The sequence below is a fragment of the Juglans regia genome, chromosome 1, assembly GCF_001411555.2.
Source record: "Juglans regia cultivar Chandler chromosome 1, Walnut 2.0, whole genome shotgun sequence".
Taxonomy (NCBI): Eukaryota; Viridiplantae; Streptophyta; class Magnoliopsida; order Fagales; family Juglandaceae; genus Juglans; species Juglans regia.
Window position 1 is genome coordinate 16,237 of NC_049901.1, and position 26,974 is coordinate 43,210.

Here is a 26,974-nt window from a genome sequence, read left to right on the forward strand (position 1 = left end):
GACTCATTAATTAATACCCAAGGAAAAGTAGCATTTGTGGACCAATTAATTTCACCTATATGTGTTTTTTTTTTTTAAATAAAAAAAATATATATACATCGTAATATTAAATTAAAGTAGCAGTACGGACTATCAAAGTACCTGCAACCTAGCATTATCCTTTGCAAAATATTTATCATGGTTCAGTTTCCCTAAAATTCTCCTTCCTTTCTTTTTTTTTTTTCTTTTTTCTTTAAACATTTTTTAAACATCTTTAACTATTAAAAAAAATATACATATAAATTCATTAATAGCCACTTTTTTAATTATTAAAAAAAAATACAAATAAAAATGAGTGATAAGCATATTTGATAGTCATACTATCATTTTACTTTTGCAAAAGAATAAATAATTAGCAAAAACCCATATAGTAAAAAAAAAAAAAAAAGGGTTGAGTCCTAAAAACAGACCAGTTTCTCATTTCACTCGCCGGGGATTCCGAGGTTTAGCTTTTAAAATTATGACCAATTCTACAATGATATTTCGTCCCACAGAATTAGATAGAGGCCAAATGGAGCAGCCTGGGAGGCTCGAGAGCTTTGAATAGGTACAAATCGTATAACCAAAAATTTGAAATAAAAATTGCATTTTTTAGTGACTCCCAAGTTAGGTATGAATGAGGGTTTCGATTTCATTCGTCTGTATCAAATCTTCCATCTATCAATCACGGTAAATAGAAAGCACCAAGTTGTGGTCCATATTTCTATGTTCCACCCAAAAACTCAATAAAACAGCAACTTTATATGGGAAATATAATGTTTGGAACCAACGGCATAATAGTAAATCACAACAGTTTACCTGGATTTTCAATCTTCAATAAGCCTTTTCTTTTTTTTTTTTCTTTTTTCTTTTTCTTTTTTTTTGGGGGGGAGAAGGGAGGCTTTTACACTTGCCTCTGCCCTTCCATTGTAAACAACACATACATGTATATAGCCCGCAAACATGAAAAATTGAAAGGCAATTTGAATTCTCAACAAACCAAATTGGAACTTGCCTGTTTACGATGTTCATTCTCAGGTTGTACCTGCCTTCTATGAAGACGATACTTGTGGAACCTGCAAAAGGAATAGCACATGAAACTTATATTAACATTTGGTGAGCTAGAAATTTGCATCCCATTGAGCCCACTCTTTACGGGGTTGTGAAGAGATCTGACCTACCCCAAGGATCATGATGTATTAACCTTTTTTTAACAAGTCCCAAGAATCATTATTTATCAACTACACGCAAGAAATCTCCAAATCCGCCTCCAAAAGCATGCACCAAAAAAATTTCCCAGCAACCAGACCTTAAAAGCTGGCATCTTTATAACCGACTTCAGCCATGAACTCCATCAGTATCACTATATATTTCATTTTTAAAATGAAACCGCCAGGAAGCCAATGCAACTGCCAAATAGAACTTTTAAAAAAGCATGAGTTTCAGTAGTACAGCCACACACATCATTGGAGCTGAAAGATAAACACTATTGGGTGCACACCTGATCCTATCCTTAAAACAGATGTCTCCATAATCACCAACCCATGCCTAGCTAATAATGTTGCCGCAACTTCAGTAAAATATTCTGCCGTACTATCATTAGTCAATGCTTTTGTCAAGCAGTTCCACTAGATCAGAGTCATAGACAATCATTAAAATGAACACCCGATAGATACAGCTTACTACTTTCAATCAGACTCATCATAGCTAAAGTTTCACAGATACAGATGGATATCACAACTACGAGATTATAAAGCTGAATATAGCAGGGTATGTTGGTATCTGCTTTTAGATGGGCACAAGGATAAATATCAATCCTGAAATTGAGATAACATGAGAGCTCCTGCTACATTCCAGCATAATCAGTTTGGTTTCAGAAGATAGACTCTTTTTTATTTTTTATGTTTCAGAAGATCAACACAATTCCAGTAAAGTTAAAAGAACCACAAAAGATCAGACTACACAGCTGAGAAATATCATGTAAACAAATTCAACACTGATACAACAACTAGAGGCTTGGAGCAACAAGGTTTTCAGTTGACCGAAATGTGAACTGGAAAAGAAAAAAGAAAACGGCAATCCGGATATATAGGTTCATGGGTGCACAAGATATTAAGCTTGGGAAATTTGGAGTCGTGGACGTGGCAAATCTAGATGTGTAGAAGATCTCCACTCTAAGTAGAAGCGTCAAGGTAGGCCATCAGAATGTCAAACCCTGGTTCAACAGGTCTTCTGGTTTAGGCAGTAGGCTTCATCAAAAGAGGCAGTGGGCTGGCTTCAGGCTTCATAGATCTCAGCTGTTTCGTTGGGAAGGGAAAGGCAACAAAGGGAAAACAAGAACATCAGAATTCTACACAGGGAGATTGGACAGGTTATGATATCAAACTGTCATTAATATGCGACTGGGCTAATGTTAGAGGAAATAGCCGGTTATATCAACAGACAAGGAAAAGGATGAATGAAAACCAGACACTACCTGCAGGCACCAACCAACAAACACTAGTAACCATAGTTTCTCCGACGAGAAACAGGGGTCTGGCCTGACAACCTGGTAACAAAGGTAATATCAGACTCTAGGAGCTTCAGAAAGGACAATCGAAAACAATGACCATACAAATCAACACTAGAAACTTCCAGCACACGTACAAAAGAGTCTTAAACAGACATTCATTTTGCATTATAGGACATGTAAAAAGAAACTTTATGGATCCATATTCAGAAAGGTTAAAGAAAACGGAGGATTTATACTGGCTGCCAACCTCAAGCATTCTTTCCACTGCAATTGGAACAGAACTGATTAGCCAATAACCACTCGTAGAAATGTACAAAAAAACAAAAAGAAGCCACAGGCCAAGTATATAGATGAATAATGAAGGAAGAAAATTATTACCCAGAGCTACCAGTACGCCCTGAAGAATAACTGCCATAAGCTCCATAAGCACTGCCACTACCTCCAATCTACAAATCATGCAAAATGTATCCCTCAAACAAAAAGAATAGATACGAAAGCAACGGCAACTGATTCACATGTTTATTCACAAAAATAAAACTGATTAACATATTTCAATGCATTGAATTGACTACTCGCTAACAAATAAAGTACGAGATTTAGACTAGCAGGGCAACAGAATGAAGACCACCCCTCGACTGGATGGGATTGCTTTGTTCGCAGCAAGACAAAAGGCTGTGTGTGTGTGTGTGTGTTATACAGAATATGGAAAAATAACCAGGATAAGGATTTTAGTACTAGCATCTTGCTCGGAATAAATTTAAAAGTCAGTATACATCTATATGACCGGTTAAGAAAATACCTGAGAGCCACCATAACCTCCATAACTGTCAGCAGCTGCCAAGTCACCTGAGCCACCATAACCACCAGAATAAGAATGTCCTCGTCCATGTCTTTTACTATCTCTATTCTCATAATTTATACCATCGGAACCTTCTGCTGACACAGGCAGATAAGGCAGAACAGGAAGGAATGCAGACACTGCACCCTCTCTATCAAAAACATTAGCTCTCAATCGTGTAACTACTTGTATAAGAGCATCCTTGGCAATATCTAGGTCTCCAGAAATCTGTTTATCAACATTAAGTAGCATCCATTAGGTAAATCAAACCATTTCTCTGTATTAAGAAATGCATTGATGCTTATATGGGGGCTCCCACCCATTTTTTATGACAATAATTAGGAAAAGATACATTTCCAAAAACCCACACTGATGCCTTACCTGCACCATCTCATCATCTTCAGATGCAACCTTGGGAAGGTTTTCCTTTGAGAGTATGCGAATATTAGCTTTGGTAAGTCTCCTCATCTCTGTTACAATAGATCCTCCTTTACCAATAAGGCAGCCAATTCGTGACGTCGGGACAAGTAAGCGGGTTGTGAATGAGACAGCTCCTGAATCTCTTTCAACTTTCTCGCTGCACCTGGGTTGCAAGCGCACAGCTGCTTGTATGGTGGGAGAATACGTTTCTTCGAAGAACTGAAATGGCAGTCTAGAAATCCTTAGACCGCTGCCATGTTATACTTAAATTCATGTGCCCACAAAACATATACAAACATAGAGAAAAATTTACCTCCTTTGCTGAGATAGTTATTAAGCAGTCATCTCCTTCAGCAGTGGAACTATCAACTTTAATTACTGCCCCAGACTCCTGTCTGATCTGATTGATTATGACACCACCCTTGCCAATCACACCTCCAATGTTGCCAGTGGGACAAACTAGACGAAGAGAAAATTCTTTTGAAGATGCTTCATCCCTTGGAGCCGAGTATAAGGAGCGCGACCAGTCTCCAGTATCACCCTTGTATCCTCCATAAGGACCCATCAGCGGCGCTATGCCCACAATTGGAGCACCAGCACTTGGACCCATTAACGAACCACCAGATGCATACACATTGGACATAGCAGAAGTAAGCAAGTGCTGAGATCGTGATGGATTATCATGCAGGCGAGATGCGATTTGATGCAGAGCCTTCTTCACAACAGGGGCTTCCCCAGATATCTACAACACATAACAAACATATGAATAAGCACTCCATATTATAAGGTTCTCTCCCCTACTCTATAACAATTACCTATATTAAGCCAATAAAAACTATCTAAATAATAAACATTAAAAAAAAAAACTCAGCGTATTATTTCAAGCCTCTAGCATATATATTCTACAAGGAGAATGAATGCAAACAATTTACTAAGAAATACTAACAACCCCAGCATCAGTAAAACGGGTAGACATCTCTCCACAATATAAAAGATACATTTTCTTCAGTCAAAAATTTATAATTTCCCACAACAAAACCTAAAACAGGTCCAAAAGAAGACGGCGACAAAAGCATATAAATTCTATTTTAGTGTGTAAATCCAAGCAAGATAATAGACGTTTCAGCAAAATCTGACCAGATTACCTGAACGAGCTCATCAGAGCTCAAGGCACAAGGAGGCAAATGTTCATCCTTAAGAATGCGAATTTGGGCTCCAGTCTCACCACGAATATTCTGAACAATCTGTCCGCCTTTTCCAATGACACAGCCAATCTGATCAGATGGAACAAGAAGCCGAGCAGTAACTTGGTGACCTCCATCAGAGTCCTCATCATCATGCAAATCTTCAGCAACAACTCTATCATGTACCTTGAAAAGAGCTTCCTGTGCCGGACAAACATGATTACCACTGTCTTCAAAGGCATTAGTCTCCTCACTGGAGCTGTAGATAGTAACAACACGCTCATCACATCCCGGCACTGTCTCGCCAATCCTAATCTTCGATTTAGTGTCTGCCCTCAACTGCTTGACAATTTCTCCTCCCCTACCAATAACACTTCCAATCTTTCTTACAGGGCACAAGTACCGGTAAACAGTATCTTCTGAATCAATAACAAATTGATCTCTATCATCACCAGGATTCCTCCTTTTACTCCCTCCGTTGTCTGAATAGTCAGACTGAGAATGGGTTCTCTTGCCATAAGTGTTCCTCTGACCAGCCATTAGAAGAACTGAATTGATATTCTGTTACTAATCAAGCACAAATTGATAAGAAAAGATCCCACTCATTTTTTTAAAAATAGCTACACACAGCCATAGGGATTGGCCAAATTTAGTTCAACCGACAACTCAACTGGTATAGACACTCTTTTACAGGATAAGAAATTTTTTTTTATAAGTAAACGATTATATTAATAAGAATAGGCATAGCCCAAGTACACAAGGATAAGAACACAAGGATAAGAAACTTGTATGACCATTACACAATAAAGACGTTATATTTAAAAGTGCTTGGGGGATATTGCAGTGTTTTTTTTTTTTTTTTTTTTATGAAGTAGGAATCCATATATTGCAAATCTCATATTCCCACACCAGTAGACGTCTTCAAATAAAATTTGAAGATGGTTAACTGGTCCAGAATATGAAGCCAAAATCAAATTGAACCCCAAATAAATAAACTGAACTCCCTGAACCATCAGTTACACAATCAAAATAGTCAGACCAGTGCATTCCATATTATCTAGCTAACACACTTACGAGAAATTCATTCGTTCGCCCCTAAACTAATAAGTTCCACCTAAACTATACAGAACAAACTCTTCCAATTTATGGGGGCAATAACATTATTGAAAGTAAACCTTGAACTCCAAAATAGCATTGCCCACAAATTTCAATAACACCGGGAACCAAACCCCAACTGTAATCGAACCAGGGTGGCCGTTTACTCCTTGCCACCGCTTCCTGACCCACAGAACCTAAAACGCAAGCTTTTTACACAGTCAATGTGAAATTCAATGCCCCTCAGCTAACGCACCTAAATTCATCCCACACATTCCTATGCATGTCGCACAATACCATCATTTTTCAAGATCATAAACCGGAAACTTTTTTTTTTTTTTTAAGAGATTGTATTAACAAGAATAGGCATAACCCAAGTAGGGTATACAAGAGGTAACACCTAGTTAGGAGGCCAAATAGTCATTTCAACGAAAAGCTCCATAACAAATGTTGTTATTATTTAAAATAACTCCTAAAACTACCAGAGAATTGGACCAGCGGTATAACAAAAACCATAAATCTTAGGGAGAAAAAGCAAAATTCCCCCGGGAAGTTGTCCTATAAATATTTTCCGTCGAGACAAACAGGAAATAATTACAGAACGTAACGTCGAGTTCAAGGTCAGCTCAGTTAAACTACAACTGTTAATACAAAAAGGCCACGGATACGAACGAATAGAGGCTAATTAAAGCGTAGATCCGATAAATCAAAAGCCCCTTAAAACCTTAATTCCCCACCAAAAATTTGAAAAAAAACACAAGAATTTGCTGAGGATATAGAGAAGATCGTGGTAGAAGGAAAAGTGGTGGAGGTAGAGGAAAAAACAGGGGATATACCTTGATCTAATGAATGGGTAAATATTTGGTGGGAACAAAATCTGTGCGGGTGACGAGTGTCTGATGAGAGTTCGCGTGAAGAGAAATCTGGCTACGTTCTCTGCGTTATTGATTTCTAGGGTTTTGACCAGACCTGCTTTTATTGAGAAATTATTACAGGGGAATATTTCCTCCCCATATCTTTTTACATTTTCAATATTTCTCATTTTTTCCGGTTTTTCAGAAGAAATGAAATAATTTTTTATGAATTAAATAAAATATTATTTTTAATATTATTATTATTTAAAATTTTTAAAAAATAAATTATTTATTATATTTTACTTAAAAATTTAAAAAATTATAATAATAAGATGAGATAAAATGAATTGAGAATATTTTTATATTCAAACGACACCTAATCTTTTCACCTTCATCCTTTTAAATATAAAGGGTGATTCCTCGATTAATTCAGGGATAAAATTAAAAACTTTGAAAACCTCTTATATAATCACATCTTATTATTATAAATTTTTATAATTTTCATATAAAATAAAATAAATAATTTAACTTTTTTAAATCTTAAAATAAAAATAATATTAAAAAATATATTCTAATAATATTTTATTTAATTTTTTAATTTTAATCACAACTCATCTTACTTAATCTATCTCTAAAAACAAATTTGTCTTTTGGGAAGCCAGTCTTACCCCCTGAAAGTCTACAAGCATAATTGATGACAATACCATCAAAATTAAGACTAATTAATAATAAACTCAACACATGGGTAAAAAATTTCGACATCAATTATAATACAAATTTAATTATATTTTAATTTTTATATAATAGTACTAAAATTAATATGAAACTCTAATTCATTATTTGTCATGTTTATTTAACACCCGACTTTAAAGGTCCATTAAAATTTGACCTTAGCTTCTTAATTTTCGTTAGTGTAAGATGATGATTATATATATATATATATTTATTTATTTATTTTCCTTTTGAAAATTTTGAGGGATTGTTTTTTTTTAACTTAAGAATCACACATTGAGTTTAACTATAATTATTGAAAGAGTTTTAGCATTTTATTTTAGGATTTACTACCAAGAAGCCAATAGTAGAATGGTACTTTGCATTATTAGTGGGTTAAGCATAAATGACTAAGTATAAATGGATTTAGATCGTTGGTATTGGCTTCATCAAGAGCCTAACCAAATGTAAAATATAATGAATTTTATTAAAATAGAGCTATATTGAATTAGTCAAAGAGATAAATAAGAATGTTTGAGCTAGAATAATTAATGGGTTTCTTCAAATTTTAAGGATTATCGTTCACCAATCAAATCTATTTTTTATTCACTTTTAATCTCCAATGGTATTTTTTATTGACGCTTAATCTTCAACCGTCTTGTAGTAATAATGTAATAATCAAATTAAATTATTAATTAACATATGATTAGTGTAATTGTAAAATATGAAAAAAGAAATAAAAAATATTTTTATTAAAAATATAATATAATATTTTTATTTTTATGGATTCAATGACTAATTCAATGTGGAGTTATGGCTAGGAATCTGGATGGGAGACAAATACTGATTTTCTGCATAGCATACATTTCATATTTGTCATTTATTGTACATAATTTATCTTTATGCACGTTGGTTGTTAACTTATTGAGATTTTAAGGAATCTCATTGTAATAGTCCCACTACCATTTCGGGAGGAATGATAGAAATTGTATTAGGACCAGACGAGGACGGACATGATGGACCGATGATCCGACTGATTGAAGTGGAGTTGAATCTCTATCGAATATTAGACCTTGTTTTGGTGTTCATAGCTTTAACTCTTCGTACTTTAGAGCGTATGAAATAGTTGATTTAATCACCAAGACTTGTTATTTTAAGTATATTGTATTAAGGATATGATACCTTTAAGTTCAAACTTATGATGATTATTAATGCTATTGTAATGTTTTAGTTTATTCTAACATGAGTTATATTTAGTTACCTTTATTCCGTTACGATTATTGTATATTACTAGTTACATTATAATATGTATTGTATATTAATTATCATGAACGGAGAGTATGTAACTTTGTATTGCACGTCCCGACGCTTTAAGTCTCTGTTCTATCCCAAATAGAGGTTTGGGGGCGTCACAGTTTAATTGTTGTTAAATATAAAGATACTATTGGCAATTGTCTTTGAATTTTGCTGTGATGATATTGGTATCCCAACTCTTTATAAAGTAAATTTGACCGCCAGCAATATATATGTTATTACTAAACAACACAGAATTTATATTCACATACTTCTTTATTATTATTTCAATCAACAACATCTCAATCATAATGTGTTGTTTTTGTCTCACTGATAGTAGTCAAATGGGTCAAGCTCAAAATCAAGCTTCAAATTAAAATTTAAAGTCGCTTTAGGGCAGGTTTGGAGGGTGTGATGAGACACAAAATTCTCATATCATCTCATCTCATCATTACATTTTTTTCAAATTCCCATATAAAATATAATAAACAATTCAACTTTTTTAAATCTCAATTCAACTTTTTCAAATCCCAATACAATAATAATACTAAAACATAATATTTTAAATACTAAAATAAAACACAAAATTCTCATCTCACTCTCCAAACCTACCCTTAATCTTCTCAGGTCCCTTAAATACAAGCTTAGGCTCTAATTGTGCCATTGCTAAATATTTTTCTCATTAATATCTCCTCCAATACAATAGCAAATTTAATAATTATTTCTTAATCATTAGCTAATCCTTCAAATGCCGCTAATAGCATTTTTTGTGATTTGAATTAATAAAATTAAAATCATAATTTTGATGATTAAGATCTTGTTATATGTGTCATTGATTTAAATGAAAATATTAAGAGATATTGAGAGATGTTAAAGTTTGATAGATTAATAAAGACCACTTTAATAATTTAAGATATAGAAATAAGCAATTATTTCTAAAATTTAGCATATCAATAAAAGAGATCGTTTTTAAAAGAAAAATGAGAAATGAGAGATTATTACTTCATGAAAATGGGGCCGTATTGTGAAGGATAAATCGGTAAATTGAACAAAAGAGAAGGAAACCAACTAATGCGCCCTATACCATCCTTCCCTCGTGTGAATGCTCCAGATTTGAGATTACATCTCAGTCGTATCTACCTTGATTTTCCCCCAAACTTTCTCGGGAAAATCTCATTGCTTTCTACACTGCCAAACACCGTCCATCTGTTTTTTGCCCGAACACCCCCTAGATGTCGACATCGGGGCAGCCCCAGTTCCGATACACCCAAACCCCCTCGAAGGTCCTCCACCTCCGCAATCTCCCCTGGGAGTGCATCGAGGAGGAGCTCATCGAGCTCTGCAAGCCATTCGGCAAGATCGTCAACACCAAGTGCAACGTTGGCGCCAATCGCAACCAGGCTTTCGTCGAATTTGTAAGCCTCTCTTTGTATTGGAAGAATTCGTGCTGTTTTTTATTGGAATCTGACCGTATCGCGGAGTATGTAAAGGTTTTACGTTGTTTATACTTGCTTTGTATCTATATGGCTTGACATATAGGGATTTAGTTAGGCATGTATTTGTTCATAAGAGAGGGGTTTTGGTGAGGAACATTTTGGATCTTGGTGAGATGAGATTTTGTTGATTTGGCTTTTCGCTGAACTGGGATTTCCAACTAATGGATACTTTGGGGGTCATTCTATTGCGATGAATTCCATGGAACTGAGAGATAATTTATGGGGTTGATTTAATGGTCTATGGTGTTTTCTTAGTATTTTACCATTTTGCAATGATTTATCTACGATTATTTTTCAAATCCGTTTGGCATGGTAGAAAATGATTAATCAGATTAAAAAAGAAAAAGAAAAAGAAAAAGAAAACGACAGTGGCCCTCCAGAAGATGTACAAATACCCCAGAATTTCAAATGGATTAATTTCCATGTAGGCATCCGCACTCTTAACTCTAAGCTGGTTTTATGGAAATGTATTTGTCCTAAGTACTCACTTTATTGTTGGTTGTTTTTAATTATTTATTTCTATGTGAATTTATTTATAATAGAAATGTTAACTATTTCAGGAACTTATTAAAAATTGTTAACTATTTCAGGCAGATTTAAATCAGGCCATATCAATGGTTTCATACTATGCATCATCTTCTGAGCCTGCCCAAGTTCGTGGCAAAACTGTGTATATTCAATATTCAAATAGACATGAAATCGTGAACAACAAAAGTCCAGGAGATGTTCCTGGAAATGTCTTGCTGGTTACCATTGAGGGTGTAGAAGTTGGTGATGTTAGCATTGATGTAATTCACTTGGTATGTGCTTTTCTGACTCAATCAGTTGCATTGTTTCAAATTTTCTGATGGTACAATCCTTATATTAACTAGTTTGTTTTTTAAAGAGGCATGAACTACTTAAGTCTTCCTTTATTTTTTTTTTAAATTTTTGTAAAGCCAATATTTCTTTCCTTGGTATTTGGATTTCATTATATTAACAATCTTTTTCTTCCAAGAAAGTAATTCTATCGGGTTTTTAAGGTGGATATGTAACAGCCTTGATCCTCTCCTTGCAACACAATGCAGAAGCCTCTAGGAAAATAGCGTAAAAGATAGAGGTTTAAGATAGATCAATCTACAATATGTATCTTCATAGATATCAATTGCCTTGTGAGAGCTATTTTTATAATGTTAAAAAATATGATCCACCAATTGACACATTGTATGGCCTTGTCTTAGTCTTGATTAACAGCCTAGAGTATTTCTTTTAAGTTTTTAAGTGGACTTGAAAGGAACTTAAAAAAAATCTCAGTACCTTTTCTTATGAATATTTTAGGAGTTTCTAGTTAATGAAATGTGTTATTATTATGTTACACGATGAGCCATATAGTGTAAATCTCAACTTAAGAAATACGACAAATAAAGGACATTTTTTCTGGTACTTCTGATGTTAAAACCCAAGAAAAGTGTTATTCCTTTTAAGAATTGAGAGAGATAAATCAATTGTATTATGCATGAACCCTCGGGAAATGAGGTCTAAAGTTGTGCAAAAGGCACATTTTTGTCTACGCCTCTTGTGTAGCACATGCCTTGTTGATGTTTTGAAGGTCCGAAAGATTTTCTTTATGATAAGTAAGATAAGGTGTTATTAATGTTCAATAAAAATAAACAAAAGCATTGTTCATATTCAGATTACAATTAGGTGGGACTCATGATCACTTATCAAAAAAAAAAAAAAAGGTGGGACTCATGATCAGCCTGGGAATGAATTTCAGAATCTTTCTTATGTAATGGCTGAATTGATAAATTTTTGCATGCAGTAGTATTTGTCATTTTCATGTTAACCTTAACAAACTCTTGTATAATATCTGGTTTCGTATGGCATGCTTGAATATTTTGTTTACAGGCACATCTCGATTTTTTTTTTATGACCGCTACTCTAGATTATCCGTTTATCATTTTGTTTCTTATGTAGTTGCAATCTAAATAATAACTCTAGGTTTCGTATCTTCCCATAGTATATATCTAGGGAATATTGGTTGCATATTTCAGCGTTAGAGTTCGTTTATCATGTTCTTCTAACTTTTTTGGAGCAAGCATCCTGAATGAATTATACACTTTTTTTTTTTTAAATTGGTTGAATCACAGATGATGATGTCTCTTATTTATATCTTTTGTTGGAGACAGTTTGGAATTATTGTCATGTACGTCATACTCCTTTCTAAGGTCACGCATATATGTACAGGTGTCATTCTGCACTTATTTCTCATCTGTTTGGAATTTACTTTTTGTACCCATATTATCTACATCTCGGTTGGCTTCTGATAGTTATCATTTTTCCTTTTCGTAACGATATTGATACGATGGAATCATACTATTTGAAATTTTTTTGCCAGGTATTTTCTGCTTTTGGCTTTGTACATAAAATTGCTACTTTTGAAAAGGCTGCTGGTTTCCAGGTGTGATTTCAACTGCTGTAGATGCTTTTGAAATTATTTTTGTCTTGCTATATCACCCACTTCTATGGCATCTGGCAGGCATTAATCCAGTTTAGTGATGCTGAGACCGCATCTGCTGCTAGGAATGCCTTAAATGAAAGAAGCATACCCAGGTATGCCTCATTGTCGCCCCCATGTCTCCTTTGGGCTTTGGTAAATTTGGAAGGGCATCGATATTTTACTCCTGTATTCATGTTCTAATGGTTTCTATATAGGTATTTGCTTCCAGAGCATGTTAATTCATGTCACCTGCGTATTTCATATTCTGCACACACTGATCTGAATATCAAGTTCCAGTCTCACAGAAGCAGGTAACAACGGAATCAAGAGATTCTATAATCTGTTTCTTCTATTTTTAAAATTCTTTTGTGTTGACCTTGTTCTTTGCTCCAATCCTCTGCTCTCTGTTTATTTTGTTGAAAAATATATTGAAGTATAAAGGATTGAGGGTTACTTTGACTGCTTCATGCAAAATTTTAGTTTAGTACGACAGTGTTGCCTTTGTTTGTTTACAACTTGGTCAAAATTAAGTATATTGGAGTGTCAGTCCTTGTTTTCGGAAATGTGGTTGTGTTTTTACTCAGTGGCACTTTCTAAATGTTGCATAAAGTAGTGGTATGCATAACAATGCATGATAGGTCTGGAATTTATTTGCATAATCCTGCAGGGACTATACAAATCCATATCTTCCTGTGAATCCTACTGCAATTGAGGGTGTTGTGCAGGTAACTTCTTGTTCATGGAACTTTTATTGCAATTTGCATTTGTGAGTGTACACTAACAAACTGTAGTGTTCAGCCTGCACTAGGGCCTGATGGAAAGAGGAAAGAAGCTGAGAGTAATGTGCTTCTTGCTTCAATTGAGAATATGCAGTATGCTGTCACTGTGGACGTTCTGCACACGGTGAGGATTTGTATGCATTCCTCTTTTGAAGTGATTCAACTAGGTTACTTGCTTATACAATTATGCTGCTTTACCTGTCACAGGTATTCTCTGCCTTTGGCACTGTCCAGAAAATTGCTATATTTGAGAAGAATGGTCAAACCCAGGCACTTGTTCAATACCCTGGTATATGATTCTCTATTTGGCTATTATGTCTCCCAAGCATTTGGTGTTTCTTTCAAATCCTTCTGCATTGAATTACATGCATCCTTATACCTTGGTGTTTGTTCTGTTCTTGCACGCTGGTATGTTTCTTTCATATGTTTGTTTTCCTCGTACTTTGAGGCTTTGGCCTAAGAAGGAAAATTTCCTCTGTATTTTCACTATTATATTTGTCAATCTTTACCAGTCATTCTTTGGTCTTCTCTCTCAAACCTCTTTGCCAAGCATTGGACCATTGGACCTTTAACTGAACCTGTGATCCCATCCAACACACCTCATTTTATTTTCTGGGTGCCACTCCAACTGGTGTCATTAGTGCACCAGTGAATTTAAAGAGCCCCTTATCATCATGTAATATGTTATAACTAGTAATTGACACTGCACATTTTAGTTTTGTTTTTGGGTGCGGTTTTTCTTCATTATAGCTACTATGTTTGATCACACAGTTTGAACTGAGGGGAGATGATTTAGTTTTCAAAAGGTTCCTTGTGCTAATATGCAATCCAGCTAGTCGACTCTGTTTACTTGAAAGGACCTTGTTAGAATCCATTGTACCATATATCTCATTATAACATAAGTCATTGAATAAGAGGTGTGGAACTGATATACCTTGAAATTTGTATGTTTGAGGTATGGATCTAGTTTTCACTCTATTGAAATGTGGTGATGGGCTTGAGTAGATTCAAGTTGGTTAGGTCTCAGGAAGATGTTTACTTTTTTTTCCAACCACCCACTTTAATTGTTGAAGCATATGGGACAGATATCAACTCAGGATCTGTTTACCTGCTAGGGTTAATGCATATTACCTGGAGGTATTGTTGAAAGTCTATTTATGTGGCTTTTTTCTTTCTGCATTCTCTCATTTTGGTCTCATTGATTCTTTATGCTGGAATTTGTACCAAATTACAATACACCTTTTACTGTTCTTTTTCATTTATTTTCTCTCTGGAATTTGTCTGTCGTATTTGCATTTCAAGGCCTCTAATTAATTGTTGACACATATTAACAAGGCGCAGGATTTACTTTTAATTTTAGTTCCCCAATTTTTTCTCTCCTTCCCCCCTTTCCCGTTATTTTATCTTTTCATGGCTGTCTATTGATATATTATTTGTTCTCTTCAGATGTTAGTATTGCAGCAGTTGCCCGAGAAGCTTTAGAGGGGCATTGCATATATGATGGTGGCTATTGTAAGCTTCATCTATCATACTCTCGTCATACTGATCTCAATGTAAAGGTACAAATATGTAATTTTGATTTAATGTAAATGAGAAAAAAAAATGAAAGGGGAAATAATGTAAAGAAGTTCTTAGAAGGGAGAGTGGATCATTTCTTGATCGAACTTGGTCCTTAAATGTATGCTTCTTGACACTTAATTGCTCTTTATCATGGTTACTTGTATTTATTACATGTTTATGAATAATATTTGAGAATCTGACCATTTGTTTTACATTTGTTACATACAGGCTTACAGTGACAAAAGTAGAGATTACACGATCCCAGATGCAAGTTTGCTTACATCACAAGTGTCAGGTCTCCCTGGTGCTCCAGCAGCTTGGCAAAATCCTCGGCCTGGTCCAATGTATGCTGGAAATGATTTTAATACTGGCGGTTCTGTTCCTGCTCAGTATCCTAGCAGACCGATGGCACCATGGGATGCCTCCATGCAGGCCGGCAGAGCCCCATTTGGATCTGTTCCTAGCACTTATCCTGGTCAAACTTTTGCAGTAGCGACCAGCCAAATTCATTCTGCCGTCTCTTCAATGGGATTTTCTTCAGGGTTTCCACCAAATGTGCGACCTGGTGGTGCTTCATCTTCTGGTCAGCTTCAGCCGGGGATTCCACCAAATGTGCGACCTAGCGGTGGTCCGCCTCCTGGTCACCCTACTTATTATGGCCAATAGGTTGCATCTTCACTTTACGTAAATGCAAGTTACTAGCATTTCTAGTGTCTCGTGCTTGTATCCAAAATTCTACATTTTCATTTTGTTTATTGAGGAAACAGTGACGATCATGCCCGTAAGAAGCCTGTGACTGACTAAATTTTTCAGTGAGGCATGCTTCAGGATATCAATTCTGGCTGCATTTGGGGTTGAGAGTGACCTCTCTGTGTTTTTCCCTTTGTGTTTCCAACCTTTTATAATTTTAATATATATTAGTCAGGATTGGAAACGGTTGATTAAGGGATTTGCTATGCATCAATCACTATTCACCTCCACACTCCATATTCCACACTTGACGGTTTTTTCTTTCTTTTTTCATAGGGTGTGGGGTGTGGGTAATGAATAGTGGCTGAGGGGAAGATTCTAATGACTGTGCATAAGCTGGCAATAAGTATGTTTGCAGCAAAGGGAAAGCAGAATTTATACAATTTGCCTCCCAAAACAATTTGGTTAGAATCTTATCGAGTTTGGTAGCATGGAGAGAATTCTGAACACGCCGCTGATCGAGCTTGGAATGGAAAGGAGAGAAATCCTGTGCTGTGCAAGGTACGGATTGATATGATTGATTATGAAGATGTGCGACACTCAAATGTTTCACATCCTGGCTAAGCATTTCTTGTCATTAATCCTTAGAAATATTCATCTGGACTGCTTGATCTGTTTCGATATATATAAAAATATAGTTGTATCTATTAAAGATATTATAATTTATATACCAGGCTTAGAGAAACTTAAGTTTAGTTTGGAGTTAATAGTGTATATTGTTTGTTTAGATACGTAAAGTTATATTTTATTTTTGCTCTGATATTTTTTATATGAAACAAAAAAATAAAAATAAATAAATAAAGAGACAAAAAAGCTACTTTCTTGCTGTATGTGTTTTGCTGGGAAGGATCTACTCTACTAGGAAAAGGATTTTATAGTAGCGACCCCGTGCAAGTAATCATCTCTCAACTTTTGAGTCGGCATTTTGCCTCTTATACTGACTTTTTCCTTTCCTTTATGGATATACTGACTGCCCCCCTCGTGATTTTAGAAGGAAAAACTCATCTATGCATCCTTTTGATTAAAACCTGCGATAATTCATATGTTGGACATCTTTTCTTATCTTTTTTTTTTTATATTTTTTTACTGAGAAAAAAAAAAAAAAAACTGGTGGTGGGATCTGGAGGTGATAGGCTTTTAAGGGAGTAATCCCTTACCTACATTTTACTGTAAGTAGGCTTATTTCATCAAACTTAGGATTGCGTTTGGATGTTGAGTTGAGTTGAGATGAATTGAGTTCTTTATAAATAGTAGTGAGTTGAGATAGTAGAGTGAGTTTTGTGAGGCCACATAAGATGAGTTTAGATGTGTTTGGATGTTAAAATGACTTTAGATATATTTATGGAAAGTTGAAAGAGGTCTTGAGTCTGGCGTGTAAAGATGTGTTGAGTTGAAAAATGTTGTGGGTCTCACATGTAAAGAAGTCTTGAGTGAGTGATATTTAGTGATTTGAAAGTTGTGTATTTAGATATTGGGCTGGACTTAAATTTGAACTCAACTTAGATGAGCTCAACTACTTCCATATTTCAAATGTAGCCTTAAAGGCGGCAGCCAGAGCCTGGTCAAAAAAATGTTATTCTGAAATAAACATCCAACATGGAATCTACAAAGCACTAAAAGACCCATGGAAGTGAGTCGGCGGCATTTGACCTAATGAGGTCACCTCTGTTATTATATATTTTGCATATCTCACTTTTATCCAAATCTTGCTAATTCGTTAAATTAGATAGGCGTGCATGCACCACACGCTAATTAATAAGATATCACCTCAATGATCCTATATATAATGACAAGAATATGTTCTTCTAGTCTACTTGAGCTCTCATCGATGATCAAATTTTAGAGACAAATAAATATATCATGATCATCAATGCAAAAGGACCACCGCGGGTATAAGAGAATGAATCACCAGATAGTCTTGAAGATGTATGATAATGTGAATCGAATCTTACTGATTAATGAATGAGACACATAGCTTAAGATGGGTTTGCAAGAAGAAACAAATTAAGGTTCACGAGCTAATTGCATGTAATTTTGGCTTTATGATGTTCTAAAAGTTGTCTGCATTTTGATTTAGGAAGCTAGGGTGGTGGGCCATTTTTAATGAAGTGTAGCTTTTTGTCAACAAACAATAGAGATTATAATGAAGAAGATAGAACGAACTGTTTCGTCGCTCGATCAGTTTACATCGATCGATCCAGAGCATACATGTGACTGAAATTTCCTGATCACACATGAGTAGCTGCATGCATGTCATGGGCGGACGAATATCTAAATAGTAGTTTGTGTAAGGCTTAAAATCTGCATGGGTACGTATCTCCCACTAAGTTCCATTCATAAATAAAGATTACACATATTAATAGGCAAACTTGTTCATACGTCATACTTTCTCATTTAGAATTCATGCCCACATGGAACATCTTTTTTTTGGTTGCTCCCTTGAGCAAAAAAGAAGAAGCTGTGAGTGGGATCTAGTGGTGGTTATAAGTTCATTGCCAAGTCTAAAATTTAACTAGAATGTTATCTTTTGATCATAACATGAACTTCTAGCTATATTAGTCCACATTGGACTGGTTATCTTAAAGTCTAAATAATAATAAAATATTATATATTTAAATAATATTTGATAATTTTCTTTTAATATTTTACAAATACACTTAATATATTAATTAATAACTTTATTAAAAAATAAAATTATTATTTTTCAACTATTTTTTCCCTGAACCTAATTATTCAATAAATATATTTTGTCAACCATTCACCCAACAATCACATATACAAACATACCAACATTTCTTCTACCTAACATTTAGATTTAGAATTGTGGTTGAAGCCAACAAACATTTACATTTGAAATTAATGTAATTTGTAATTTTGTATTCATTTATATTCGAAATAACACTAACATCGATAATACTCTGTTTCCATATTCTTCATCATCACATTCTTCCATAATTTGAACAAGAGGGAGTTTCTCATGTTGAGACATGTATATTATTATAAAATATCTCAACATTTACTATACTTTTGATAGCTACAAATAACTCAGAATTACCTAGTGTACAAATTTGGCTTGAACTTTGAGCTAGAGCATTCTAGAGTCGAGCAGAGTTTGGTAATAGAAAAACTGAGACAATACATCCAGTTCATAACATTCATAACATCTAGTTTTTTTTTTTTATAAGTTCATAACATCCAGTTCACAAATAGCCAAAACAGTCCACAAATATACCCCAAAACAGTCCACACTCCACCTTAATTTGAGACCGATTTGCAAGGTCCATTTTGTTCATCACTATGATCTTCCTTGACGAAGATGTGTAGTCTCTCAATTGCTCATATTATGATGATAATGGAATCTAGAGGCAAAACAGTAAACATCAAAATAATGTTAAACCTATTGATTGTTCCAGATCATCCAGTGCCCAACAAACTGGAGAAATGAAAATAAGTTGTTCAATATTCTATAGTGTCAACCAAGCCACTTCGATTTCAAGGCAACAAGAGTACTCTCCAAATCAATTAAAAAACTCGCTTTTGAATAAGCCAAGTAAACAATTTTCACTTTAAAGCATGCAAGTTACTTGATTTACTAGTGAAGGGCCATATTAAATCTGTCAAAGCAGATGATAAGACATAACATAATGCACAAAAGCATCACAGTAGAGGACAAGGGCTATAACAGAATGCACAAAACCATCACAACAGAAGACATCACGCATGCACAACAGAAATACACAACAGACACAGTACAAGCATAGCAAATAAATAGAGAATCTTCTACCTCCATGTAAATCCATACGAGAATGTTGAGAAAATCAAGTGAATGAAAATATTATTTTCTTTCCTGGGTATTTGAATAGAATATTTGTAGGCATTGTATATTTATGTGTGCCTTAGAATACAATGACTATTTGAACAGGATATTGGTAAATGTGTTTTTTGTTCATGTCATTTTTTACCCCTTTTTTTGTTTAAAGATGTTAATAAATAGAAAATCTACTTGAAGAAGCTATTACTAAAAGCACTAGGCTCAATATAACCTCTTTGAATAGAAATCTCAATCCAAATTCAATTCCCATAGAATAAATTGATAGATAAATAGATAACCCAAGTTACTAACTCAGTGAACTCTTCAACTAAACCAAATATGCATAATTTAGATCTTTAACATGAAACTTACGTGCATCAACAAATAGATATTTGGGGAAATGTAGACTGTATTGTAGGCCTTGTACAAGACAGAGACGTGTATGGTTTTCGATCGGTTGTTCAACTTTTTCAAGACAACGAAAAACAAAACAATAAAAGAAAACCCAACTCAATAAAAGAATAAATTCCACATCAAAGTAGAGTGTAAATCGAAACAGAGTGTTCATCGAAACCCATGTAAGAACCATGAAAATCGAACAGAGTGTAAATCTAAACCCATGTAAAGCAAAACACAGGGAAAAATCCAAATCATAAATTAGTTTGTAAGAAATACCCAAATGGTGATTTTGTTATGACAGATTTGTGGAGGAAATGTGCAGGTCTCTTGTGGGCTGGAAGACGACGGCGTGGATGATTTGTGGGCTGGAAGACGATGGCATGGATGATCGACAAAGAGGAGAGGGCGTGGACAATCGAAGAAGATGCAGGTCTCTGTGTTTCACACGTTTCGAGATGAAAACATGGAAAGAGAGATGGTAGATGAAATAATAAAATATATCTTTCAATGGTGAACAATACCTAGCCAGATATGGAGGGGAGCTAAGATATATTGTAGTATAAATGTCAAACTTGGGAAGTTTAGCTAGGTCAATGCAGATGTTTTTTCCACATTTGCTCTTAATTTGGACTTGCATTGGCAAATGGCTAGGCCATTGCCAATGCTCAAGAGCACTGACATTGGCTAAATTTGAAGAAATATGGCTTGAAAGATCTGTATTAGAGTAGCCAAATAATAGAGACTTGCAATATGAGCTATAGTATTTGAGAGTGTTTCTTTATATTTGAAGACTAACCATTTGCCAATGCTCAAGAGCACTGACATTGGCTAAATTTGAAGAAATATGGCTTGAAAGATCTGTATTAGAGTAGTCAAATAATAGAGACTTGCAATATGAGCTATAGTATTTGGGAGTGTTTTTTTATATTTGAAGATGAACTATTCATCTTCAAAAATAAAATTTTATTTTAAAAAATCAGACCCAACTAAAAGTACGTTGAGAAATAGGTTGAGGAAAAATAATAACTGGAAAAATATAATAATTTAATTTTTTAAATTATTAATTAATATATGGTTAGTGTAGTTACAAAATATGAAAAAATAAATAAAAGAATTATTATTAAAAAAAATATTATATTATTATTTTGATTAATTTAGTATGGAGTTACGACTTGAATAGTTTTGAATTTATAAAAAACATATACTTTTAACTAAATTTTGGAGATAACTTTGATGAAACCAATAGTAATGCTCATATCTGCATTCAAGTGCAAGTAGCTTATTTCATTCTACTTTCAGACAGTTGTCATAAATAAATAATAAATAATAAATTTTTTAATTTTTTAAAGAAAACCATGGAAGTGACTCGGGGACACTGGAACATGCCACCCAGCTGGTGATTTTATATGACTTGCCCATCTCATGACTTTTTAGTCTTTACATGAGTTTGCTTTCGTTGATGTTGGCCGGTGACCAGACCACATCGTGTATGTTATTTAATAGCTTGATCATGACCTAGCTCTATCCACGACTCTAGATATCATTAAAATTAAAGGATATGGTTATTCTATCACGCTTGAGCTCTGATCATGCAATCTTGATGATCAAAGTATGTTTACAAACCAACATAGATCATTGATACAAAAGGACCACGGATGTGAGTGTACGTATGGTTCATGAAACAGTGCGGATGTGATGTGAGTCCCTCATAGATTGATCATGCATGCGCCAGACATGATGCACTGGCCGGCCGGCTCAAGACCATGAGCATGCATGAAAGAAACAATAAATGAAGGACCACGAGCTTGCATCGACTGAACTTGGGATTACGATGTTCTCAATGGCGTAGGCAACTTAAATTAGGTTGGGGTGATACATTACTAATGCAGTATAGCTTTTTGTCGACAAAAATGGGGGATAATGAAGAAGAAGATAGAACTAAACTGTTTCATCCTGGCCACATCAATTCTCATCCAAAGCAAACATGTGATATATACTGGTCTGAGGGAGACAACGTTGCAGAAAGGGACTGATTTTTTGTGATCGCACATTGACTGCATATGGGACGACATATATGAATTACTACCCAAAGCCAGAGCTTTATGGCTTGTTTAATAATTAGTTTATCTCATATTCAAGCAAACATGTTCCTTACACCAAAATTGTACACGTATATCGATCATATGGAAATATTGTAAATTGTGTCACATTCTAAATGAACCCAAGTTAATTATCCGTATCACATGCTTTTAGAGTGCAGAGGCATCTGCACATGCAGAAATGAATTATTGCTAATATGTAGTAGTACGTACTTAAAAGCGACGGCAGTGATGTCCATATCAGGCATCCCATCTTTAATTCGCGGGTCCGAAGAATTGAACTATAATGCGTTGTCATTGTCGATCGATGACAAACTTGCTATGCTGAAGCAATGCTTTCCATACAATGTATGCAGAAAGAGTGAAATCTTCTGATCAAGTCTCTCTGACGCAGAAACAGCTTCATATCAGCATGTTCATTCTCCCCACATCTTTAAAATTTGTGGGTCAGATATTGAACTGAACTAAGATGGATGCATTTGTCATTGCTCACGATAAACGTGCTACGCTGAGGCACTGCCTTCTCTGTTTGTATGTAGAAGCGTGAAAAATCTTTGGCACTGACTTGAATGATTTTCCTAGATCAGAAACTACTGTTTTTTAACAGGAAAGTATTTGTCATGATATAATGATTTTTTTCCCCCGTAAATATTATAGGGTCGATACTATATACTCATTTCTCTCCAACTTTATGTCAAAGATTTTGAACTTGAACTCTAAATTTTAAACTCCAAACAAAACTATAAAAGATCTTAATTAGAAACGACTGACAATTAAATTTAATTAGGAGGTTGTAATATCCCATATGATAAGGGTAGGTAGTAAATAAGATCTCACATTATTTGGGAATGATAAGTTCTTGCTCTTTATATGGTTCAAATGAGGTTCCAATTGTATCATTGACTAGTCTTTTTGGAGTATAGACTATGTGATTTGAGACTTTCATTGAGGCGTTCTAGAGGCTATATTTTATAGGCTACACTAGCCTACACCATTATTACAGTCCTGTAATTATATGAATTAATTAAAAGCTCTTGGTCATGATCAACTGGAACATGTTATTTGAGGTTGAGATAAAGTAAATTGGTTAATTTGCATGAGTTGGACAACATTGAACCCCCCACAATATCATAAGTTGGGATATCGGGTTTGATACTGTCTCCAATCACAAGTAAATTGAAAGCATGCAATGGCGCTATGCTATCTTCTGTCAGAGATTGATTGAAAACTGTACTGAATCTTATAACAATTCAAGTCCACCCTCACTGGTATTCTCACATGATCACGTCTGTACGAGTTTTGAATTTAATTAGTCATCTGAAAGAAATTTATAATTACCAGCTAGCTCTCTCTCTCTCTCTCTCTCTGCCCTGATCAATTGGGTAATGTGGAATATTTCTTTTAATGAAAAAAATATTTTGTCATCTCAACATTTACCACAATTTCCAATTCAACATTTTATTACAATCATGCAGTACTAATATATGCTTCACAGTTCACTCAAGGATCCTATATTATTACTTCTCCCAGCCAAAGTAGAAAGGATCTCATGTGTTGCAAAAAGACATGAAACAAAAGTTAGGGAGCAAGGCAAGTACGTGTGGTCTAGAAAGAATAGTACAGTTGGATCAATGCCCTGAAGCTTTTACATCAAATGACGTTACCTGCTTCAAACAACCGTTTGTCATGTTGTGGTAGATGAAGACCAAAGTAAATGTTGGAGGTTGGAGTAGAGGGGTAGGTTAATTTTACTCAGCATAGATGCTCTAGTAAGTAATCTTTGAAATAGGATATAGAGAAAGGAAATTGTATTTCTTTTTTGTTATTTATGTAATCCGCAGAACCTTTCCCATTCATATGATTGACATTAAATGTCAATTTCATTATGGAGATGTAGAATGAAACTGACAGCAAGGAAACTGTGTAAATTACAAAATGAGAACTCTGACCAGTCTGGCCTGCATGTGGTAACATGACCACAGAACATCTTATCGAGTGTGTTGATTTTCGATGCCAACATCATAATGATCTAAACTGCATTTTGGTAGGTTGTTGGATCCTCCGGATCTTAATATGAGGTAGAAGGTTTTGACGGCAATAGAGACAGAGTCGTAGTAAGTTGATAAGATCGGTAATGGCGATAAATCTGGTAAGCTATAGATCTGAAAACATGGAAAATGGTAATTTTCGTTTGGTGCCTAGAAACTGTTCCCTTCTTGTCTTACTCATGCATCCATCATTTAGCGTATAGGGCTAGAGAAGAGTTTGAACTCGGGCATTAATTCATATTGCCCCACTTCGGATACAAAGATATTTTCCAAGTCGACAGCCTGAAACCACGCGGTCTCAACCCCCCTTCCCCCAAAGAAAAAACTTTTGTAATCTGCAGTGAAATGGATAGTTTCAACAGTTCACGGTACCAAAAGGTTCGAAACCACTTCACGTAGTCTTTAAGTTGCATGGTCCCAACAGCTCAAAGATGAGTCGGGTTGTCAGTCAGTTTTGATGTTGACTGGCCTCTATTTATTCCCCCACTCTTCATTTCCCCATGCAAGTCTTCTCAAGGTTCAATTCCTGTCCAGCTAGTTTGCTTAGTGCAGGAAAATGGCTCTTTTTGGTTTCTTTATGGTGGGGTTTATCTCCATGGTCGCGTCAGTTAATGGGTATTATGGAGGTTGGACAGATGCTCATGCCACTTTCTATGGTGGAGGTGATGCTTCTGGGACGATGGGTACGTAACTGTATCGAACTGAATCTAATTTTTTATAATTTTTTTACTTAATCATATTGTTTTCTTCTGTAGATAAGAAGATTTGCTAATCCATTATCTTTTTGGCTATTTTATAGGCGGGGCTTGTGGGTATGGAAACCTATACAGCCAGGGTTATGGGGTTAACACAGCAGCACTGAGCACTGCATTGTTCGACAATGGCCTAAGCTGTGGGGCTTGCTTTGAAATTAGATGTGCAAATGATCCACAATGGTGCCTCCCTGGCTCCATTGTGGTCACCGCCACAAATTTCTGCCCACCAGGGGGTTGGTGTGACCCTCCCCGCCCCCACTTTGATCTCTCTCAGCCAATCTTCCAACACATTGCCCAATACAGAGCTGGGATAGTTCCTGTAGTTTACAGAAGGTAATCTAGCGAGCATTTTACTCACAAGTTTTCTCCCTCTTAGTTATTTTCAAACGCCTCCAGTTAATTTCTCTGTCATGGTTTCTATAGGGTAAGTTGCAGAAAAAGTGGAGGTATTAGGTTCACCGTCAATGGTCATTCCTACTTCAATTTAGTTCTAGTGACCAATGTTGGTGGTGCTGGGGATGTGCATGCGGTTTCCATCAAGGGCTCAAGAGGTGGCTGGCAGGCAATGTCCCGGAATTGGGGCCAAAATTGGCAGAGCAATTCATATCTCAATGGACAAAGCCTCTCTTTTGTTGTCACAACCAGCGATGGACGCAGTGTGGTTTCATACAATGTTGCCCCGACCAGTTGGTCCTTTGGACAGACTTATACTGGTGGACAGTTTCGCTATTAAACGTCCCTCACTCTATTAAGACTGATTACACCATGTCTACTAAAGTATGGCAAGGCTATGGTTAAAAAATCCTACAGATTTATATTAAAAAGCAGAGTATATAGGACCCTTAATATTGGCTCAAAATGGCAAGGTTTGGTTTGAAAAGGTCCTCTCCGTTTAAATATGATTGTGAGTTTTTGCAGTTCATGTCTCGCTTTGTTTTGAAGCCTGGAGACCTTATTTAATTAGTTGCTGGAGAGAGAGAGAGAGTTAATGGCAGCTAGGTGGTGCAGATTTACTACCTGCCTGTAGTGCATCGAAGTATGAAAAGCAAGTCTTTAACGTTCTGTTGATGGTAGTTTGGCACTGTAATTTTACTGCCTGCCGCTATGCATCAAAGTGTAAGAACTGTCTAGATAATGCATTTACAGGAGGCATCTATGCTTATCTCAGAAAAAATTGCATCGATAATGATATATGCTTGTATCTCGAAGGTCACTGTAGTAAGCTTTAATAAGCTGCATATGCGTGTGTCTGTATTTGACATGTCACTTGAATGTGATTGGTAAAGCTTCACTTTCTGATATAGCCAATGGAGATGTAAAGCTTTCATTTTCCAGACATTACCTTTTCGATGATATAAAGTAAACTGCATAAAGTTAGTAATCAAACTAATTTGGTTTGTTCTGGGATGAATTGCTCGTGCAAATAGACAATTTTACTTTATAATAAGCTTAAACTACTTAAACCTTTTATCTCCAACCTCCAGGAGGCAGCAGTGGAATGGTCAGAAATTGACAATACAAACTTATCCCCATGAATATATCTTATCTTTCATAAATTTGGTGTCGTAAAACTTTAGAGTGAAATGAGCCCCCAAATCCAACTATATATGAAAGACAGCAAAGTGATTATGCATGTACTCTCTTTTAAGTTTTTCTCTACCTGTCTCCATTAATGGGGGACACAGGAAAATGCTTTTGCCCAAGTAAAATAGTCTTGGTATGTTCAAATATTTTTGACAATTGTAGATCGTGAGTTGGATCGCTTGGCATTCTACATTAATACCGAGCCAGGAAAAAAATTTCATCCGATTATATAAAAAGAATTGTAAAATACAATTTAAGAATGTTATTTTAGCAAATTAGAGCTTGGAAA

At 35.3% G+C, this 26,974-nt stretch overlaps 3 protein-coding genes across 14 annotated transcripts; 2 read left to right on the top strand and 1 right to left on the bottom strand.

Annotated features, from left to right (window-relative positions):
• Window positions 1-982: 982 nt before the first annotated feature.
• LOC108990460 (KH domain-containing protein HEN4-like) lies at window positions 983-7,068 on the bottom strand. Of its 10 annotated transcripts, none has more exons than XR_004802558.1 (9): window positions 6,904-7,033; window positions 4,934-5,539; window positions 4,102-4,530; window positions 3,750-4,007; window positions 3,330-3,596; window positions 2,909-2,976; window positions 2,495-2,566; window positions 1,223-1,646; window positions 983-1,094 (listed from the first exon to the last, which is right to left on the bottom strand). XR_004802558.1 is itself a non-coding variant. In XM_035694710.1 (8 exons), the coding sequence occupies exons 2-7, from the start codon at window positions 5,510-5,512 to the stop codon at window positions 2,518-2,520; spliced, it is 1,650 nt and encodes a 549-aa protein (XP_035550603.1). In that variant the 5' UTR covers window positions 5,513-5,539; window positions 6,904-7,033; the 3' UTR covers window positions 983-1,603; window positions 2,495-2,517. The 10 variants fall into 10 exon arrangements, 6 of the variants coding, with proteins under 6 accessions (XP_035550603.1, XP_035550599.1, XP_035550606.1 ...); XR_004802557.1 differs by having other exon boundaries at window positions 1,200-1,646; XR_004802559.1 differs by lacking the exons at window positions 983-1,094; window positions 1,223-1,646 and adding exons at window positions 1,890-2,315; window positions 2,778-2,794.
• A 2,940-nt stretch (window positions 7,069-10,008) lies between these two features.
• On the top strand, window positions 10,009-16,675 carry LOC108990461 (polypyrimidine tract-binding protein homolog 1-like). 3 transcript variants are annotated; one of them, XM_018964434.2, is made up of 11 exons: window positions 10,013-10,340; window positions 11,012-11,221; window positions 12,799-12,861; window positions 12,940-13,013; window positions 13,116-13,211; window positions 13,568-13,625; window positions 13,699-13,803; window positions 13,887-13,968; window positions 15,126-15,238; window positions 15,468-15,905; window positions 16,266-16,675. In XM_018964434.2, the coding sequence occupies exons 1-10, from the start codon at window positions 10,158-10,160 to the stop codon at window positions 15,903-15,905; spliced, it is 1,422 nt and encodes a 473-aa protein (XP_018819979.1). In that variant the 5' UTR covers window positions 10,013-10,157; the 3' UTR covers window positions 16,266-16,675. The 3 variants fall into 3 exon arrangements, with proteins under 3 accessions (XP_018819980.1, XP_018819979.1, XP_018819978.1); XM_018964435.2 differs by lacking the exon at window positions 16,266-16,675 and having other exon boundaries at window positions 10,009-10,340; window positions 15,126-15,191; window positions 15,468-15,583; XM_018964433.2 differs by lacking the exon at window positions 16,266-16,675 and having other exon boundaries at window positions 15,468-16,178.
• Window positions 16,676-24,771: 8,096 nt separating this feature from the next.
• LOC108985978 (expansin-A10-like) lies at window positions 24,772-26,309 on the top strand. Its single transcript, XM_018958473.2, has 3 exons — window positions 24,772-25,029; window positions 25,146-25,434; window positions 25,525-26,309. Exons 1-3 carry the CDS (start codon window positions 24,903-24,905, stop codon window positions 25,832-25,834), a joined length of 726 nt encoding a protein of 241 aa, XP_018814018.1. The 5' UTR covers window positions 24,772-24,902; the 3' UTR covers window positions 25,835-26,309.
• Window positions 26,310-26,974: the final 665 nt, after the last annotated feature.